This window comes from Strongylocentrotus purpuratus, unplaced genomic scaffold (assembly GCF_000002235.5).
Source record: "Strongylocentrotus purpuratus isolate Spur 01 unplaced genomic scaffold, Spur_5.0 spur5_scaffold_10, whole genome shotgun sequence".
NCBI classification, from domain to species: Eukaryota; Metazoa; Echinodermata; class Echinoidea; order Camarodonta; family Strongylocentrotidae; genus Strongylocentrotus; species Strongylocentrotus purpuratus.
In genome coordinates this window covers 4538634-4558618 of record NW_022145595.1, presented here as the reverse complement: position 1 = coordinate 4558618, position 19985 = coordinate 4538634, and the positions used below count along the sequence as shown (strand labels likewise).

Genomic DNA, 19985 nt, shown 5'->3' with positions numbered 1-19985 from the left:
AGATAGTTTGGTGATGATTGAAGACATGGTGTGATTCATGATCTTGCATGTGAAGAAAGGTCATAGGTCAGCTACATGATAAGGGGAGGTAGAAGATCATTAAATTTGCCTACTGGGTGAATGGTTTAAATTGGGCATTAATAAAATACTGGTTTCACTGAAGACTCCATTGTATTCAAACAAACGAGAGGCCATCTTCATCAGCTCGAGTTGGCCGAATAGCCCACTATTTCTGATTCTGGAAATTAGCCCGATCTCGAAATAGCAGGCTATTTGGCAGATTAAGACGCCAATAGCTGGTTATTTGCTCAGGAAATCTTCCCAAGATATCTTGGACTAGTTTGCAAAATAGCCTGCTATTGATCAAAGACTCACACTATGTGCAAACACAGAGCAGATTTCTTGAGCTGATGAAGAAGCGATTTGTATCTTCGGCCTAATTTCCCAAATCAGAAATAGCGGGTTATCTAGCAAACTCGAGCTGATGAAGACAGGCCTTATGTGACAAGTTCAAATGATATGATCTCTCACCTAGATACAATTTTATGGACTGTTCATGCTAAAATTCAGAACATGCACATCAACATTTTGACAGTTTATTATGACTGCCAGACGTCACCTTTGTATTTTTTTCACCTTCATGACACAATGAACCCTGAGATATAAAGGCCCACTCTAAAATGAGAATGTTTTCATTCAATTTGACTTCCCTACCCAAATATATATCATCTTCTTTGAGCCAGAAATGTGTTAAAGGTAGTATGTCCCATCTGCAGCCAACGTCAGATTCTGTAGCACTTTGCGGGAATAATGAATCTTATAATGTCCTATATCTGTGAAATTTAAACGTTAGCAGTGTCCTAGTATTCAAATTATGCAAGGAAACCTGCTTACTTACTAGACTTCACCGTCAGACACTATTGAGTGACTGACTGACTCATTTTTTACCTCGGTAATAACAAAAATAAAATGAGCTGTAAAGGGTACATTCGCATTTGTCTACATCAATAACCCACTTCTTGTAATGGCCGAAATTAAACTGATTGAATTTTGCGCAGCACATAACGTACAACCATTGGGTACATGGGTCTAAAAATCAGACTATTTAATTAAACAAGCGTGCTCGCTAAATTCGATTTGACAAATAACAGTCGTTATTTTCCCACAAAAAGACATTTTCAAGCCCTTTAGTTTTGAGGGAAGTTCTAAATTAGTATTATCTTTCAAATGCCGTTGGAATTTAAGTCTTTCATTTTAGGGGCCTGCAAATGGGACATATTACCTTTAACTCATAACATTTTGCATGGATTTAATACACTTCTGGCTTTCAGCATATGATATTATCATTCCATACAACCCAAGAGAAAATACTTTATTTTGCTCTCTAGAACTATGGTATTTTGAAAGTTTATTTGCTGCTTGTGGATGAATGCAATGATTTCATGTTCACTGAACATGTATATTGTGTGCCCCCAAAATGTCTCATTTTATCTCTAATTTTGCAACCAAATTAGCAAAAAAGTAGAAAGCAAAGTTCTGTAAACTTCCTGTTTGTATATTCAATTCATTTCCTCATCAAATATTTACAAATTTATTTTATTTGACAAATATTTTACACAGTAGTCACATTGTGTGGAAATAATCATTATTTACTCATCACAAAGCCATGAACAGACATAATTCTTTAAAAGAATTATACTAAACCCTAATAATATTCTATAATCTTATTTCCCATTCATTAATTTTGTGTCAATTTTCAGTCAGCCATAAACCACAAGTACCTTGGTAGATCAACAAATTAGGTGACTTCCTACAATTTGTTTTCCACGCTTACACTTTCACTCACTATCCCTCACTTGCTTTGTGTAGCTGTCTTCATATATTTGTGTTAGTCTGGTTCTCTCTTCATTTATTCTAGTCTATTTGGATGCCTATCGTATTGTCTTTAAAAAAAACTTAATTCTCTGGGTCTTGCCCCAGTTTCTTTTCCTCTATTTCTCCTCTTCTTCTCATCTCTGGATTGTATTTATGTGCCCCTGTCTCTATCTCTCTCTCCCTCTATCTTTATATCTTTAACTGTATAATTCTATATTTCTGCCCCTTTGTCTCTTTGTGCCCCCACTCTGTTTCTGTCTCTCTCTGCCTATCTTCCACTCTATCCATGTCTGTCCATCTCCCCTCTCTCTGTCCTTGTCTGTCTGTCTGTCTGTCTGTCTGTCTGCCTGTCTGTCTGTCAGTCAGTCTGTTTGTCAGTCTGTATGTCTATCTGTACATTATATCTATCTGTCTATCTCTCTGTCTGTCTCTGTCACTCCCTCTCTCTCTCTCTCTCTCTCTCTATATATATATATATATGTATATACATGTATATTTTTCTTTCTGATACTCTCACTCTACATCTCTCTACATCTCCTCTATCTCCTTAGTCTCACTCTCTTTTTTAAAAATCTCCAACTATTTTGTTTCTTATTTTCCATTTCTTCCAGACACCCCTCTCTATCTATCCCATAATCCTTCAGACAGGTCGTGCAGACAGAGGATGTAGTAAATTGGCAATCGAAGGAACAGAACATTTGTGTGTGATGCACAAGTCACGTGCTGTCCCTACATTAATCTCTGCTCTAATACTTAACCACTATCTAATGAGTAGCACATCTCACCATAGATTTTTTTAAGAACCCATCTGAGAGGATTGCATTGTCATTCAACACATTGTTTCTTTCTAATAGATTAGGTGCCACCTAGACTTATCTTCGTGTTTGAATTTAAGGGTTAATTCTTTGTTTAAAGTGACATAGGAAAAGAGGAAAAGAGTTTAAAAGTAATGTACCTGGTAGGCTACCACCATTGACTTCCTTGTATATTCACTTCAAAAGGGACAAAAAGTGTACAGGTTTTCCCCCTGAAATGCATTTTAAAATGTGGTCGGGTGAAAGATATCATGTAAATGATGAAATGAATTCAATTTCAGAGTGATGTACTATTTTCTTCTACCAACAAGTTTTTTTCCTGTCTACCATACACATTTGTTTGATGCAAACTTCATCACATGAAATAGAAATATAATTTGTTAAATGTTGCACATGACACTTCTTCATACAACAGATAGAGCATAGCAATGTAGGCACTGCCGTTATACCACAGATATAATCACTGAATAACTGGTGACTAGATTAATGTCACATGTAAGAAACATTAATGTGTATACAGTGAGCAGTGACGTGTGATCTAAATCTAACCTACATGATGGTTTATTGTATCAGAGAATACATATATCAGTACACAACCCCTTCATTGCATATTTGAAATCTTTCATGAGCAATTAAACGAATCCTTGCCATTATTCCCATTTCAAATGACTTCATACGATGAGGCAGAATCTAAAACCAACATACATTTGGGTTTAATGTATCAGACAAGTAAAATAATTGCAAACTCCTCACGGCATATTCTAATAACCAATTAAACAAATCCTTGCCATTATTTCCACTTCAAATGACTACATACGATGAGGCAGAATCTAAAACCAACATACATTTGGGTTTAATGTATCAGACAATTAAAATAATTGCAAACTCCTCACAGCATATTCTAATAACCAATTAAACAAATCCTTGCCATTATTTCCATTTCCAATGACTCACAAACACCCATCACTTTGATATCTATTTATATTCTTGGGGAACCTTGCTTTTATTCCTGTCTCAACTGCGGCGCATCTCCTGCTCAACTCATATGGCATTGTACGGAAGTCCCTTTAATTTGGTTTGCCTAAGTCTGTCCCAATCCAAAGGAAAAGATACAAAATATCTGAACTAACACCCCCATTCAGACGACCAATCATTTGGCTATACGGTGAAACTAAAGACCGCTCAAGGGAAACATAAAAAGTGGTCTTTGTAGGTAGGTGGTTGCTAAAGCAGGTTTGGCTTTGTAAAAATCATAAAGCAATAGACTATGATTTTTTTTAAAATTCATTCTAGAGTGAACGTTCTATAACGAAACGTCGCAAGGAAAATGCATGTGTTAACATCTTTTTGAGTGAAAGCTCAATAAATAAACAGGGTCCTGTTCTCATTTTAATAGTATCGTATGAAAACCATTCGATATGGGGCTTATTATGAGCAGGCACTGATAATTGGCAGCTTCATGCCAATCGGCCTCCATAAAACCAGTTTCTTTATAGAATATTTCGTTATACGAGGTTGTTATCTAATGTGAATGTTCCTTTCGCTATACAACGATTCTTAATCAACGTTTCTTTATACAAGTTTAGTATAAATGTCCTCACGTCAGAACAGGCTATTAGTGACTTGACGGCACCTTCCTGTTTACCAGTTTGACTCTACTGACAAGCCAAGGGAAACGACCAGGACAGAATGACAGACGACCAAAGGCCGTCAGATAACAACGTGGACAGCGTCCCCATGGATTGACAAGGATGATTGCAGAGGGAGATGGAGGCAGACAAAAAGACAATGTGCAAAATGGGAGTGGGATTACCCCCTAGTCCCTTTCCTGTCAAAACATGTTGGTTTTCATATCTTCATGATGATAATACTTAAGTATTTATACTCAAAGGGTAAACATGTTTTTCAGATATAATTTCTTCTTTGCTAAAGGAAGCATCAATGGCAAAAATAAAACAGGAAGGAAAAAGAGAAGTGCAGATGAAGTGAGATACAGAAATTTAAGAGATATGTGTGGGGAGAGAGAGAGATGGAGAGGGAGAGAGATGGAGAGGGAGAGAGAGAGGGAGAGAGGGAGAGAGAGAGAGGAGAGAGACGGAGAGAGAGGAGAGAGGCGGAGAGAGAGATAGAGAGAGAGCGGGGAAAAGAGAAGAGACAAAGAAGAAAGAGAGGAAGCAAGAGAGAATGAAATTGAAAGAGAGAGAGAGAGGGGGAGAGAGAGAGAGAAAGAGACAGACAGACAGACAGACAGACATGGAAAAAGACAGAGAGGAGAAGAACCAGAGATGGAACAGAGATGGACCAGTAAATACAAAGAAAGAAGTATAGAGGTCCAATTATTAGTAAGCATAAAATGCTGAAAATATATCAGAACAAAAATGAATCAAAAAGTGAATGGGAAGAATGAAATAATCCCACGGAAATGAATGAAGACTTAAGGACAAAATGTTGATATAAATAATATCAATGTCCCATAATGTCCTCTGAGTTAGTTAAATCATGCTGATACTTACAGTGAATGAACCATCACTCTGAACCGCCCTGTTCTCTCTGTGTATACTCTCACTCTGTGATGATGCTTCACGGGTTGGTACAGGTACCTTTGGTGCACACTTGAGAAAGATATCACAAGAAAGAGAAAATGATTTTCACCAATATGTACCTAAATAGTTAATGTCATTATCATAGGAAAAAAATATGCATGCAGTTGCTACCATAATCATTAAAAAACTAATTTACAGAACTTGTCCTATTGTCAAACCATTGTCTTTATGTGTAATATTGCTTCTTATGGGTTAATATGTTTGAAACAAGGGAAAGTCTGAGCCACTCTATCCCATACATAACTCATCACATCTAAGACTTCAGTATATCTGATTATTATATTGAGTTAGTAGCACTACTTGAGCTTAGATCAAACCAAATATGAAGTGAACTGATACATTTGTTTCACTTTATGTTTGAAACTCCACAATACTTGTAATGTATGGGACACTTAGTGACAAAATACCATGGACTTGCTTTTACATTCTTTGTATGAGGTGACAAAATATCATGAAATTAAGTAATTATTCAACAGCCTCCTACTTAAAAACCTCATGCATTTCATTTACTAAATATCTGTTTTGATTTTTTTTGAGGGAATTATCATTAAAGTGATTTGTGAATGATTATCATTAAAATTAATCCTGAGGTGAAAATGATATTGAATGGAATAAAGTCCTTACAGAAATACTAATGTTGGCAATACAATACTTTGCAAGAACCATCAACTTTTACCCTAGTACACGTCATTAAGAAAACACACAGAAGAAACAAATCACACAATGATTTGGCTATGTTGCACATGATTTGGCTAAATATCTGTTTTGCATGGTTTTGTTTATGACTTTGTTTACTTCAAGCTACCCTATCTCACATTTCCAGATCCCTGCTCATTCTGATTACAATAATTGCATTTTTGCAAAAGGATTTGTTGTTTTCCGTTCTAATCTCCCTTGTGTAATAAAATACCCTATCATGTAAGCTACATGTACAGTATGCAACAAACTGTTGATAGTAACAATCATGAGAAACAGTTTTTAGCTTTGCATGAAATCCTCTGAACATAATGACATCAACAGAATTAGGGTATGAGACCAAGAAGGAATAGAGAACTTAAAAATCAGTTTAATTGTATAAAATGTGATTAGTAAATATCTGTTAATTTGAATTGAGATTTTAATATTCAGGAATGTATGTTTCTATATATCTCACACCCTTGTTGGTCTTGTTCCGGGTTATTTAAAATTGTATTATATCCTCCTCCTCCTCCTTCTCTTCATTCTTCTTTCTCTTTCTTTCTTTCTTCTTTTTCTTCTTCCTCTTTTTCTTCTTGGACAAGAGGAGTACACTCATATGTGAACACTTCTATCAAGCATACCTGTACATGATCAGTTTGACTATGTCCTTCCTGCACGGGGACCTGTTCGCATTGGGTCATATTATCCGCAGTCTCTAAGTCATGTTCTCTCTCACTCTCAGGCTTGCAGACTGCAAGCATCTCTTGAAGGGCCTTGGGCTGTGAAAATGATCAGGATAATATGATTGCACAATGATTATAACATCATTATCATTATGTGTTACCCAGTAAAAGATATTTTGTTCATCTTTTATGTCTGAATTTCATGTGCATTATGCTAGGGCCCGCCTTGCTGCCTTTCCCCTATTTATAAAGCTGATAGAAAATAAACATGAATCTTAAATAAAATGAAATATCAATGACTCATTATTACAAATGCATACAAAAGTTTAATTTGATAAAGTACATACATGTAGTTACACATTTATGGTGTAGACTACTCAGATCTCTGTACGCATATATCATAACTATTAGTTCATATGGGTAAAAGGTTAAACTAAGAAAACATTAGCAAATCAAATGTGAACACAACTGTTATCTTCACATATAATATGTCAATAATCGAGTGCAGTTTTTATTGAGATAATTTCCCCATTTTCTATATTTGGTTATTTTGGTAATGATGATGTCACACCTAAACAGAAAGAGAAAGGAAAAAGAAATTGTACAGTCACAGAAAATCTTTGTTTTCTATCTCTGATCCACATTTCCCATTGAGTTCATCTCTTCTTCCTGTCATTTTGAAACAGGTCCAAATCATGTAAAAACATGATAATCCTTCTCTTGAGTTCTGGGGAAGGTGAACAAATATTGTTTAAGGTTTACAAGTAAACAAAAATTGTATTAACTGGTTTACACTTGTAAAAACATGATATTCCTTCTCTTGTTTTATCATGTTTTATATTTAGGTTCTGATATCAAGCTACTGATACATCAAATGGGAACCAATTTTCTTTTCTTTTGGTTTTCATAACAGAAGTTGTTTGAACAGGCCTAAATATGTAAAAACATGATACTCCTCCTTTGGTTGGGTTTAAAGTTATCTGCTGATATCAGGTTATCTTAACTTCAAACCAGTGTCTGTTCAATTCATCAAATATATCTTTGCTTCAACAGGACTAAGTCATGTAAATACATGATATTACTTCTGTTGCTGTTAAAACAGGAGTTGTTAAAAACAGATATAAGTCATGCAAAAACAAGATTTCAAATTTGTTATTGTGCCATGTTAAAGTTTATTAAACTTAAGTCATAACTAGTGTGCTTGTAGAATATATAAAAAACAGCTTTCCTGAATGATATACGAGCATAACATCCTTGAAAGGTTTCTCTCTGAATAAAGAAAGATTTACTATGAACAGAACATAATTCACAGTGTTCATTGAGGAATATAAATGTTTTCAAGAATCAATACATTTAATGATGGGTGGTTATGACTTTGGGAGTACTTCCCCTCTCTCCATTTGGGGAACATTGGGAATAGAAGCAAGTAATTTGCACCAATTTGCACTTACAAGCCTGTTAGTGTCAAGCCCTGTATGCATAGGTTTTACATTTTCAATCCAGAAATTTATAAAGCGCTAATATCTAGTTGTCTAATCGAAGGCCCTGATGAGACCAAAAATGTCTGTTCATGATTCTAACTGGGAAAGACAAAATACCAGTGACTAATTGTAAGCAATCTGAAATAAGTATGTCTTTCCTTCAAACCATCAAGTAACTTACATCTTGTAGCATCTTGCTGAGTTTCCCCAAGGCTGTCTTCATACTGTTCAGGTCCTGCACCATCTGTCTGTAGGTGCTGGCTTCCACCAAGATGGTGTCCCTTCCCACAGCCGGACTGGACCTCAGGTTACCCCTTGGGGAGTTGGTGGTGTAAGGCCCATAGCTCTGGCCTGTGGAATGGTGGCGATGTCTGCAAGGACAATAAGGAACAGATAGATGTTAGTCAACTTGGATCTATACATGTATAATGTTAAAGCAGTCCAGTCACAGAGGGAAGCGTGTCTTTCTGAAGCCTGACCTGACTCAATGGCCGTAACGTCACCCCTGAGTGAGTGAGCAATGTAAGGACATAGCTCACGCCTGTGGAATGGTGCTGATGTCTGCAAGGACAATAAGGAACAGATAGATGTTAGTCAACTTTGGTTTCTATAATGTTAAAGTAGTCCAGTCACAGAGGGAAGCGTGTCTATCTGCTGCCTGACCAGACTCAATGGATGTAACGTCACCCCTGAGTGAGTGAGCAATGTAAGGACATAGCTCAGGCCTGTGGAATGGTACTGATGTCTGCAAGGACAATAAGGAACAGATAGATGTTAGTCAACTAGGGTTTCTATAATGTTAAAGCAGTCCAGTCACAGAGGGAAGCGTGTCTTTCTGCAGCCTGACCTGACGATAAAGATCCATGGATGTTTGAGCTAGTTCACCTTTCATGTAACCAGCATGTAGCTTGGTGTTCCATCCTTCGAAAAAATTATGTAGACGATCGGTCAATTATATTTTTGAACAGTTCTCCAGATCACAACTTGGGTATTTCTCTGATAGAAATTCAAATACTTCAACTTCCTCAACTGTCAAAGCCAGAACTGCCACTGTATACATTTAGCTTTCATCTGAGGAACAACCTACATGTACATAGTTACATGTATCAAAAACCTGCATTATGATGGCTACAACAATAAATGATTTATAACCTAGTGCAAGATAATCGTTTTTTTGTTACAGTTTTATGGCTTCAGTGACCAGTCGTGCATTAACATTTTTCAAAAGAAAACAACAAATTATGAGCATGTATACAAGGTTCTTTTATGGCCAGATTTAAAGGGAATTATGATTTTGGTAATGACAGAAAACATCTTCTTCACAATCTTTTACAGTATTCACAAAAAAGATTATCTAGACTGTTCTGGTAACTATATTTGCAAAACAAACTCAATAGAAATGTATTTTTTAAAGCTTAGTAATAAGCAAAGATAAATGAGGACAACTGATTCAATCGGGTAAATCAATAAAGCATGTAGTCCCATTTAAGTATGTGTGTTTTGGTTCTTTTCAACTTACAAGTTAGATTCACTGATTTTCATCAAGTTTTTGTGTATATATTTTGTATATATATATATATATATATATATATATATATATATGTAGGTCTGTTAACAAATTGTTGGTTCCAACAGAGGCAAGCACTTTGACTTTCAGCCAGTTTGTTTCAAATTGAAATTCACATACCAGATTTCCAGATACCGGTAGGCTTTAATTATGTAGGAAAATGAACATGTAGCATTTTAATTTATCATTCTCGCAGGCCAATTTAAACCATGATCAATTAAAACCATCCACCCATGTGGGGTTAAATGGGGGAAAGGTAAAGGTACATGGCCCCCTGCAAAGGAAGCAATGTCCTTATTTCACAACAATCAGTTTTGGCTCACAATCAATTCAATGGTGTGTACATAAAACATTAGTTCGATTGCTTCGTACATGTGTGCAATGTCAATAGGAATATGTACCGGTACACATTTAATACATATCTGAAACTGTATTGCGACTTGGCTGACGTGCAGAATTTTGAAGAGGGTTGGGTCTGTGTAATAAATGACTGCTACAATGTAGGCTATGCATCGTTATATTGTGAATGTTAGTCTAAGGTTATTCGATGAATCAGCAAATTAGCCACGTATTGCTTATACTAGGAAGCAAATTGGGATCTAGTTAATCAGAAATAATACACAAGCAGTTAGGCATGCATGCGTCTTATGATCCTTTTGGGTTATATCGACACCAAACACAGACACTTGGAAACACAAATAGGTTTAATGAGGTTGACTTGGATTAGCCATTACACCAACCATGTATTAGCATCACAGAGGATTAGTACACTAATGGATTGAAACTAACACAGTACCAACTGGAAACACTGATCAGTTACAGAAGATGAATGGTTAAACAATAACACTAACACTTGAGCATTAAACACCAAAAGCATAAACTGTGGTTGAGATGGCGGGATTACCTGTCGGTGTAAATATTCAATCCATTGAGCTGCTCCTCATTGCAATGAAAGTGTCTAATCCCAGTTTGATAGTACATAGCAAGCATGTTCTCACTAACCATACAGACACGTTTCAACTACGGTACCTAAAAAACGCTAAAGCCGTTAGCTCTCCTCTAGCTTCTCTAGCTTAGTCCAAGATAGAATTAATGGAGCACTTGTGCTAATCACTTACGATTCAGTGTCTAGGTCGAATCTTTCCTCTTTTCTGACGACAAATTTCAACATTTGATTACCACAGAAATGAAAAAAAAGCAAATATTTGAACAGGTTCAAGGCAAGATATGGTTGCGAACACCTGGTTTCGAAAGGAACCAGTTCACACAAAATCTGTCTGCATGAGTTTATCCAATATCATCATATCAAAGGTATTAAATTCCAAAGCAGTTCCACAACTGGTCCACAAATTGATAATCAAGTCCCATGCTAGCCCATGACGGTGACTAGATCTTTGCGCTACTGCTTTCATTTCATATACTAGTAGACAAATGTCATGTTTGTTTTAGCTTGCTAAACAAATCCCCTGAAAAAAGTCCCAGCCGGCACTAGTTCCACGTCACCCAGTATAACGTAATGATAGAAAACACAGCCAGGATATGAATGATATAACATGCACAGTCAGGTTTGAAAAAGAACAATTCTAGGCGATATGATAACAAACTGTCAGATATCTAGCTTGCCAAGGTTCCTTTCCAATAATACAGAACTGACATTCTCATTGCCACGTACATACATGTACTTTTGTCCATTATGCCAATGAGGGCACATTACGGTTGGGGGGGGGGGCAATTTTTTGAAATTATTATCAAGTATGCTGTAATGAATCACTCACATATCAATCGCAGTTGTATGAATAATGTGCTGGTTTGCAAAGTGAACATGATACCACTAACTTTTTTCTAGCAATTTACTTCTAACTCTTAAATATATTATGTAAATAATTTCTACTCAATTGGTTAAAAGGAAAATGTCCAGATAGGTTTGAATTTTTTTTTTATAACCTATTCCATGTAACATTTTCATCATGCTGAACCAATGAAAATTCATAATAATACAGTTGTATGACAATCCTCCGAAAATTTTCCCATCTCTATTTGATAGTATGGTTTTCCTATGAACAAGAAGCAATGGGTGTGTGTGAGAGACAAGAGAGAGAGAGAGAGAGAGACAGAGAGACAGATATATATACATATATATATATATATATATATATATATATATATATATATATGTATATTTCTCTCTCTCTCTCTCTGTCTCTGTATGTGTGTTGTGTGTGTGCCTCTCTAACACACACATACCCATTGCTTCTTGTTCACAGGCAAACCACACTATCAAATCTCCCCCTCTCTCTCTCTCCCTTTCTCTCTCTCTCTCTGTAATATATATAATCAGTCAGTCCGCAACGCCCGCGATAATTAGGCAGAATGCCCAAATTTACACAGCACCCGGAAGTGCGATAAACCGTCGTATTTCGTGTCCCGCGATTTGCGAGATTTCGTGAGACTTTTGCACAGGTCAACAAACTTTATCACAGCTGCTATGGCTTTTACTGTGCTGCGTAGCATGTAGGGGTAAGTGAATCTCCATACTTTTCTACTTATTTTGATATGAAATTTTCCTAATTTTACCGCATCTAAGTGATTGTAAATATGCATTGAAATGTGTCCATATTTTCCTTCTTTCGTAGGAGGTATTCTGACATTACCTTGCATTTAGCGTGTTCCTGACTGGTATTAGCAATGTTTTTCCCCAATTTTTTGATTTTTCACAAGAAAAATGTTGGCAGAAGTGAAAAAGCGCAGAGTTCGATTGATGCACGATGTATTTTATTAGCTTTTATGGCCATGAAAGTTACACATTTTTCGATTTTCAACCGGAAGTTGTGTGACGGCTACGTTAAAATCACTCATTTTTGCCGATATGGCGCGAAAAGTGTACGTTTCGCCAACATGGCCGCACTTTCGTAGTCATCACCGTGACCGCGTACCGGTCCCATACATAGCCTTTTCTGTACCGATCCGGCATAAAACAAAGCCATATCTGATCTGGGGCCCTCGACTTACGTGTACTATTCCATTAAATTAGCAAGCTCTCTTGATAATATTTATGCTTAATCCATTTTATTTTTACACGAATTTAACAGTCAACTGTGAGAGTTAAACAGTGACTCTGGCGTCTGGTCAGACTCAGTCTCAGATAATTATATTATTAATTTAGGGATTCTCAAACTAGTTTGGTTGTGCCTTTTGTTTTGGTTCTGGTCAACTCAAACTTTACAACCAGCCATAGAAATAAGCAGCATTTCCCTTGTGCGAGTTGTATTATGATTATGAACAAAGCAGAATTGAAACAAAAAGCCAAAGTTAAACACTTACATTTTACAACTTGTGCACATGTGGAAAAATGAAGGGAAAATTTCATGAATTTGACACCTGTAATTTGTTTTCATTAAAAACAATTTTTTAATGCAACCAGGTTTTGTCTACCATAAATTGACAGCTACTTTCATCAGATCTTTTAAAATCCCCATACCTGAACTAAGCAATTTTATATTCCTTCTTATCATTTGTCATTTGCCAGGACCGAAGAATACAAGAACAGCTTCTATCCTCGTAATGGAATCAACTACGAGCCGGCAGCCACCATCATCAAAGTCAACATCAGCCAAGTCTTTCCATACCAAAGTTTGGAGCTACATGCAGAATGACCACTCAGCGCAGCTGTACACAGGCGGGCTAGAGCGTCGATGTGGCTCTACTTCATCTAAAAATTAGATGATGTCTGCAACCAACTGTATTTTTATGAGCACCTTTTTATTTTTATTTTTGAACTCTGCACCCTCAGTTGTGATGTTTGTTGACAGTTTGCGATGCCACGGAAGTCTGGACGTATATAACAATTGGTCCTGTCCAGTACCACCTTAGATGTAGATATTGTTGTTTTTCTGACGGATGCACTCAACCATCGAACTTGCGGAACATTGACAACAAATTAGCTAAGACACAGACTTCACACATCAGTCTCCATTGCATTCCTGAATCAGCATTTGCTAGACTTCACATACATGTAGGAACAAACAATCTTGAAAGCGGAGTTTGGGAGAAGGACAAGAAGGATTTTGTTCAGCTTATTCTTTCAGTAAAAGAAAAATCCATTTCAAGTGATTACATTTTTGTATCTCTGATAGTGATACTTCGAAGGTGGGATTCCTGAGCTTTACATGAACAAAGCATTTATTATAATAAAAAACTGATTGAACTGTCACCGTTATACAATTTAAACTTTAAAGATGTTTTACTCGGATAATACTTTTATTCTCAGTGACACATGTTATGCAAGTAATGGTCTCAAGCAGGGTAAAAATTAGTACTTATTTTTCGGGGGCTACTTTTCAAGCTTGCCTGCGTAAAAATAACACTCTAAAATTTGTTTTGCATTGAACTCTATGCAAATTTATGGGGGCTCTTTTCTGATCTTCGGGGGCTCTTTTGGGCATTTCGGGGGCTATTTCGTCCTGAGCCCGTGTATTTTTTTCACTGGTCTCAAGTTCTCAACATACAAGTCAAAGTCAGTTTATAAATAAAATATGAATATTATAAAATGGAAATATTATTCCTAGTCCAATTTCATTTATAATTATTTATCATTAGTAGGAGTCTTAATAATATATTTTGTGTTTAACCGGCTATGGTGATGATGACGATGGCAATGATCATGATGGCTATGGTGATGACGGTGATTATGATGATGGTGATGGCTATGGTGATAATACTGACGGTGATTATGATGATGGCAATGGTGATAATGCTGACGGTGATTATGACGATGATGGTGATGGCTATGGTAATAATGCTGACAGTGATTAGGATGATGATTATGATGATTGTGATGGCTATGGTGATAATACTGATGGTGATGATCATGATGGCTTTGGTGATTATGATGATGGCAATGGTGATGGCAATGATCATGATGGCTATGGTGATGATGATGGTGATGGCAATGATCGTGATGGCTATGGTGATAATGCTGACGGTGATTATGATGATGGTGATGGGGATGATCATGATGGCTATGGTGATGATGCTGATGGTGATTGTGATGATGGCAATGGTGATGGCGATGATCATGACAGTGATTATGATGGTGATGTTAATAGTGGTGATGGTGATGTTAATAGTGGTGGTGATGATAATGATCGTGATGGCGATGATGACTTTGATGATTGTGATAATGATGTTGAAGGTGAAAATTAAAATATTATTAATTTTATTTGCGCCCTTTCAACCCACCACACATTAAAAATGTTATCCGATAGTCATTACCATACAAACAAAAACAGAAAATAAATGATCAGATATATATTTTGCGGGTCACTATAAAACAAAAACAAACAGAAAAGAGAATAAGGGAAAGAATTTTGTAATTATTTTATTTTTTAAAAATACACATGAACTGGAGTTACATAAATTGACAAAAGAAACATCAAATAAAATATTACTATCAAAGAATGCCTGGGGATTACCAAAATAAATTGATGTTTAGGGCTCTTCTCATGTCATTGATTAGTCCATGGTTTACAATTTAAATAAAAACACATTTCAGAACTTTTACAACCAACCGCCTGCAATACAGCCATGAAATTTAAAAGCAGGGATGGGAACAATCATATTTTCATTTTTCAATGACTATACCAATGCCAATCGCTTCCCCCCCCCCCGAAAGTTTGTATTTTCACAAATATACATTTGAGAAAGAAAATGTATCTTCTTTGTTAAAATTATATCAAAGCCTGGCCAAAAATGACACATAAAGACACTTAAACCCTTCCCACTGTCCCCTATTCATTCTAGAGGTGGTATTCTATAGTGTACTTGATTGTACTTGAGTACGTATCCGCATCCAACTTGTACTCTCTGTAGACTTCTATTATTAAGTAGCGCATGAGTATAATACACAATAATAAGTATGTGGGGCAGTACAAAACCTCTACGTCCGGGGGTTACGCACCCGAGAGTAATACGTGAATATCCCTAATCACCGTCTATCCTCCGTGCGTGTTCATGTACAGCGCACGGACACAGAACATCGATAATCGACGCAAAGCTAGATATAACGTAGTATCCCCCGGTCGGCGGGTGACGTCATACTCTGATGACCCACGCATATCGGCTGTGTCACCGCTGTTGAATATGTTGGAATGAACATGGTGTTGTATTTACCGTGTTCCTGACTGGTATAAAGAAGTAAAATAAAGGAAACAGTGATGGTTTGAAAGTTTGTATATTTATCATCACAATGAACCAAATTACTTTTTGATGCAGTAGCGTTTTCATATATTTTTTTAATGCTGCATATCGTTAAGTTGCTATGTTTTTTAGACTGTTTTAAATGCTCTTTTTAGAGCATGTTAACGTTAAAAAAATATCTTGATGTTTTGTAAAGATGGATTATGTGGTCTATCTTCTTTATATTGGTACATAAATAAAAAAAATCCATAGAGAAACATTGATGTAATCGTAATTTTCATGTACCAATGTTTTCTGCTTAATGTCCGTTTTTACCGTACATAGCTTGCATACGACTTGTGTAAATACGAGCGAATTCGCGGACGCTGCGGACTGACTGTAATATATATATATATATATTTATAGAGAGAGAGAGTCAATGTATTTTTTTTTTAAATTAATCGGCCATGGGAACAAGCCCAATTACCTACCAAGGCCTGACTCACATACCAATGCAGTTTGTGAGATACAGCAGAAACAAGAATTGAAGAAGCACTCCCACTATATAAATAAAACTGTTTGTTTATACAACCATGCATGAAATGCACAAAAGGCTATTTAAACTATTTGTAATATGGAAGACTGATCATTAACTTTGGACTACATGTAGATGATTTATATCCAAAATAAAAATAAATTTTCATTTGCTCCCCCCCCCCCAAAAAAAAAAAAAAAAACAACTCACAGATATGAGGAAGAAATGAAAGATATGTGTAGTAAAAATGAGATTTAGGAAACAATTCATATCCCACTAGTTCTATTTTTCACTGATTCACATTGGTGGTATGGTGGGTGGGGTGTGTGTAGTGGGTGTGAGGGTGTATTTTTGTGTGGGAGGTTAGCATTATATGAGTGGAGGCATGTTTGTGAGGCTGATACTAGTGTGATGTGTTTGATGGCATGTCATGAAGTGGGTGTGGGTGTGGGATGTGCATGTACATGTGAGTGTGCATGTGTGTATGTGGGTGTGTGTGAGAGAGAGAGAGATAGAGCAAGAGAGAGAGTGAGAGAGAGAGAGAGATGTATTTAGCTCCGTTTTCTTTCTTATGGCTGGTATTCTTCAGTTGGAGATTGAATTCTTTATGACCGAGCTATTCAGCGATTTTCTTTTTAAAATATCATTCCTTTTCTATCTTTACTACATTTGCACTGTATGTTATTGTTTACATCCACTGTCGAAAGAAAATAATTAATTCTTGCCTGTTGTCTTCCTCAGTCTATCAATACACTATACATATTCTTTCTCATACATGTACATGTATATAAGGTCCAATAAATAAACTATCAAACAAGTAAAAATGTGAAAAAGCGGTACCTTTAAATCTTTCATCCTTAGGTCTATTTCATGGTCTATTTCCTGTCATGTGATCCCCCTTCTGCCCCTTCTGCCCCTTCCACCATGCTCAAATGAAGCTTGTAATGTTACCAGAGGCTTCTATCAGTTAGTCTAATTCCAGGATCGTTATGTAAATTTTTACCTCGTAATTTTTTATGTCCATCCTACTCTGGAAATGGTAATACTTTAAATATTAGTTTTAGAACTGTCTTTTTCTCGTAAAGTCTTGAATATGAGCACCTCTGCCTTGGCTCTGCGATGTCTCATTTTATTTCATTTAAGACTTTAAACAAAATCATGTACCTTCATTAACAATTTTAAGAATACAAAAGGACCTTTCTTTTCATAGACCTAGTTGTTGGGAACTTGCACTGCTCAATCCCCTAAATTCCCCTTTCCATAAGAATTTTTTTTAAACACATTCTAATAAAATATAAGGTGCTTGAGCCAAGCCTACAGGTTTCAGGTGGTTTCTTGGTGTATGTCCCATGTATAAGCCAGTTCACGGTTGCAGTCTGAGCATGAGCAGATAAAGGTCATTGCAGAACAAATTTTGAAATACACGGAGATGAAATACTGGATACATGCTCATGAAAGTTATGTAACATTATTCATGCATGCACATTCAGTGCACTCCATGGTACACAGGTGGAAGTATTTTTTGAAAAGGGTATTTATAAAGCACTTCCATCGCTATAGGAGTGATTATTTCAAAATGTACAAAGTGGGACCTCTTCATGTTTTGAAGATCTGTGGATATTCGGGGTCATTGCAGTAAGGTCCTAACCGTGAACTGGTCTATTGTCAAGTCGACCCTTTTGTTGAACAAAGGTTTGCCCAACAGACTACCTATAGCTCGTTGCAGACCCTGGTTTTGGATATGATTACAGTTTTAGCAGAACAATATGATCCAATGTCATCTTTACAGGTAATAAGATATGTTTCACCTTTGAAATACTTCTGAGGTAGGCTTAAGGGAAGATATTATATCCATCCAAACATATCAAATATACTTTTTAAGACATACCGGTATCTAAAACTTGAATGGCTGTTTCAATACTGAATTCAAACTATTTTACTATAAAATACAAGAAGCCTCTTGGCAAATAGCTTAAGTGTCAAGTAGCCTCATCTTTTGCATCTCCTTCATTTAAGGTCATTGTGAATACCTGAAATTCATAGATTAAAATTAAATACTAAACAGCTAAATTGATGATTTTCTTCTTTGATAGATAGTTATAAACTGTTGCATCTCCAGCAATATTTGGAGTCCATTGTCTTCTCCTTTTTTGAGAGTCCATGCAAATCATCTCCTTAATGAATTACAGATATTCTTGTACATGTAGGCCTACATCAGCAACAATTTCAGTTGAAACAATATCTAGTTTTAGTTTTATACCCTAGATTGAAATAAAATTGAAATTTTCAGTTTGATTATTACACATGTACTATATTCTATGTGTTTGTGTGCGTATTTCAGATACAGTATATGTATGATTTAAATTGAAATTCACAAGCAGTCATTGGTCCTCATGCAAAGACTGTTACTCTTTTTTTTAATTCTTCTTTTCTCATTTTCTGCAACAAAATATTCCCACAGGGCACTTGTAGTTTTCCATGTTTACCCTGTACATGACCCAATGAACTATGGGAAGCCAAACAGACACCCCATGTGACTATTACAGTGCCTTGCCAGAAAGATATCCTAAGACATGTTCCTGTGTCCCCCAACACAATTACTGCTCTCAAAATAAAGACGGGGAACAGGAAGGGGCCAGAATTAATTCTTTACACATTGTCAGGCGTGGATTAGTTTACTTACTGGGTTAAAGATAATTTCAGTTAAACTAATTAACAAAACTGTACCTCATCCACATGTGCACAGTTACACTAGTCACGTGGAATGTCTACAATATAAGTAGAATGAATAACTTTTTGCTTGCATGGCATTCACACATGTACAGTTACTACAAAATTATTCGTCTTAACATACACTTTAACAAAAAATTTAAGGTATGTGAAAAGTTGATTTGTCCTGATTTATGATTCTTGAGAGTGTGACATATATGAGCTTATACAGGTTTATCTAAAAGTATTTAATAATGGCCGTAATTCGACTGGTCCATCTTTCATTCTTATGAAAAAGAAAAAAAACATCACATTTACAAGGGGCATGAATAATTTGGTTGTTGACTGTACTACATGTACATCCCTTTCAGAAAGTGCCATTTTGCATGGAGAGTATTTATAATATACAAAAATATAAATATTGTATATATTTTTTCACAAGAGCTCTTTTAGATATAAAAAAAAGGGGGAATTTTCACATATCATTTTTCATCTGAATTTTTGAGAGCTCTTTTAACATTTTCTGTAAAAAAAACTTTTGTAGCTTGCAATTTGCAAAGCTAAACTGCTCTCCATGTATATATCATATCACCAAGACTCTTTACTTTTCATACTGGTGATTTATATTTGAAAATGGGTAGTTAGCTCAAAAGAAGCCCATAAACTACTTACTTTTACTTGGGAGGGGGTCTACTTTGACTAATTTTTACTTTTTTTTGCATTTTAACTTAATACCAACACCAGTGACTCCGAATTTTATTTTATTCAAATCATATGATCAAGATATACCAGACGTATATCCAATGTTTAATGTTGATGAACTCTCATAATTTGAATATTTAACCAGACACTCAAAGCATACAAC

At 36.0% G+C, this 19985-nt stretch overlaps 1 protein-coding gene and 1 long non-coding RNA gene across 2 annotated transcripts in view; one reads left to right on the top strand and one right to left on the bottom strand.

Annotated features, from left to right (window-relative positions):
- LOC591393 overlaps positions 1–19985 on the bottom strand; it is a 73502-nt gene that overhangs the window by 25831 nt on the left and 27686 nt on the right. The window contains exons 3-5 of the mRNA XM_030979264.1: positions 8317–8506; positions 6613–6750; positions 5204–5302 (exon numbers count right to left, since the gene is read on the bottom strand). Coding sequence (XP_030835124.1) covers positions 5204–5302; positions 6613–6750; positions 8317–8506 — 427 coding nt within the window. The remainder of the gene's footprint in view (positions 1–5203; positions 5303–6612; positions 6751–8316; positions 8507–19985) is intronic.
- On the top strand, positions 12036–14255 carry LOC115921626. The gene is made up of 2 exons (XR_004063003.1): positions 12036–12219; positions 13229–14255. It is a non-coding gene; the product is annotated as an uncharacterized LOC115921626 (long non-coding RNA).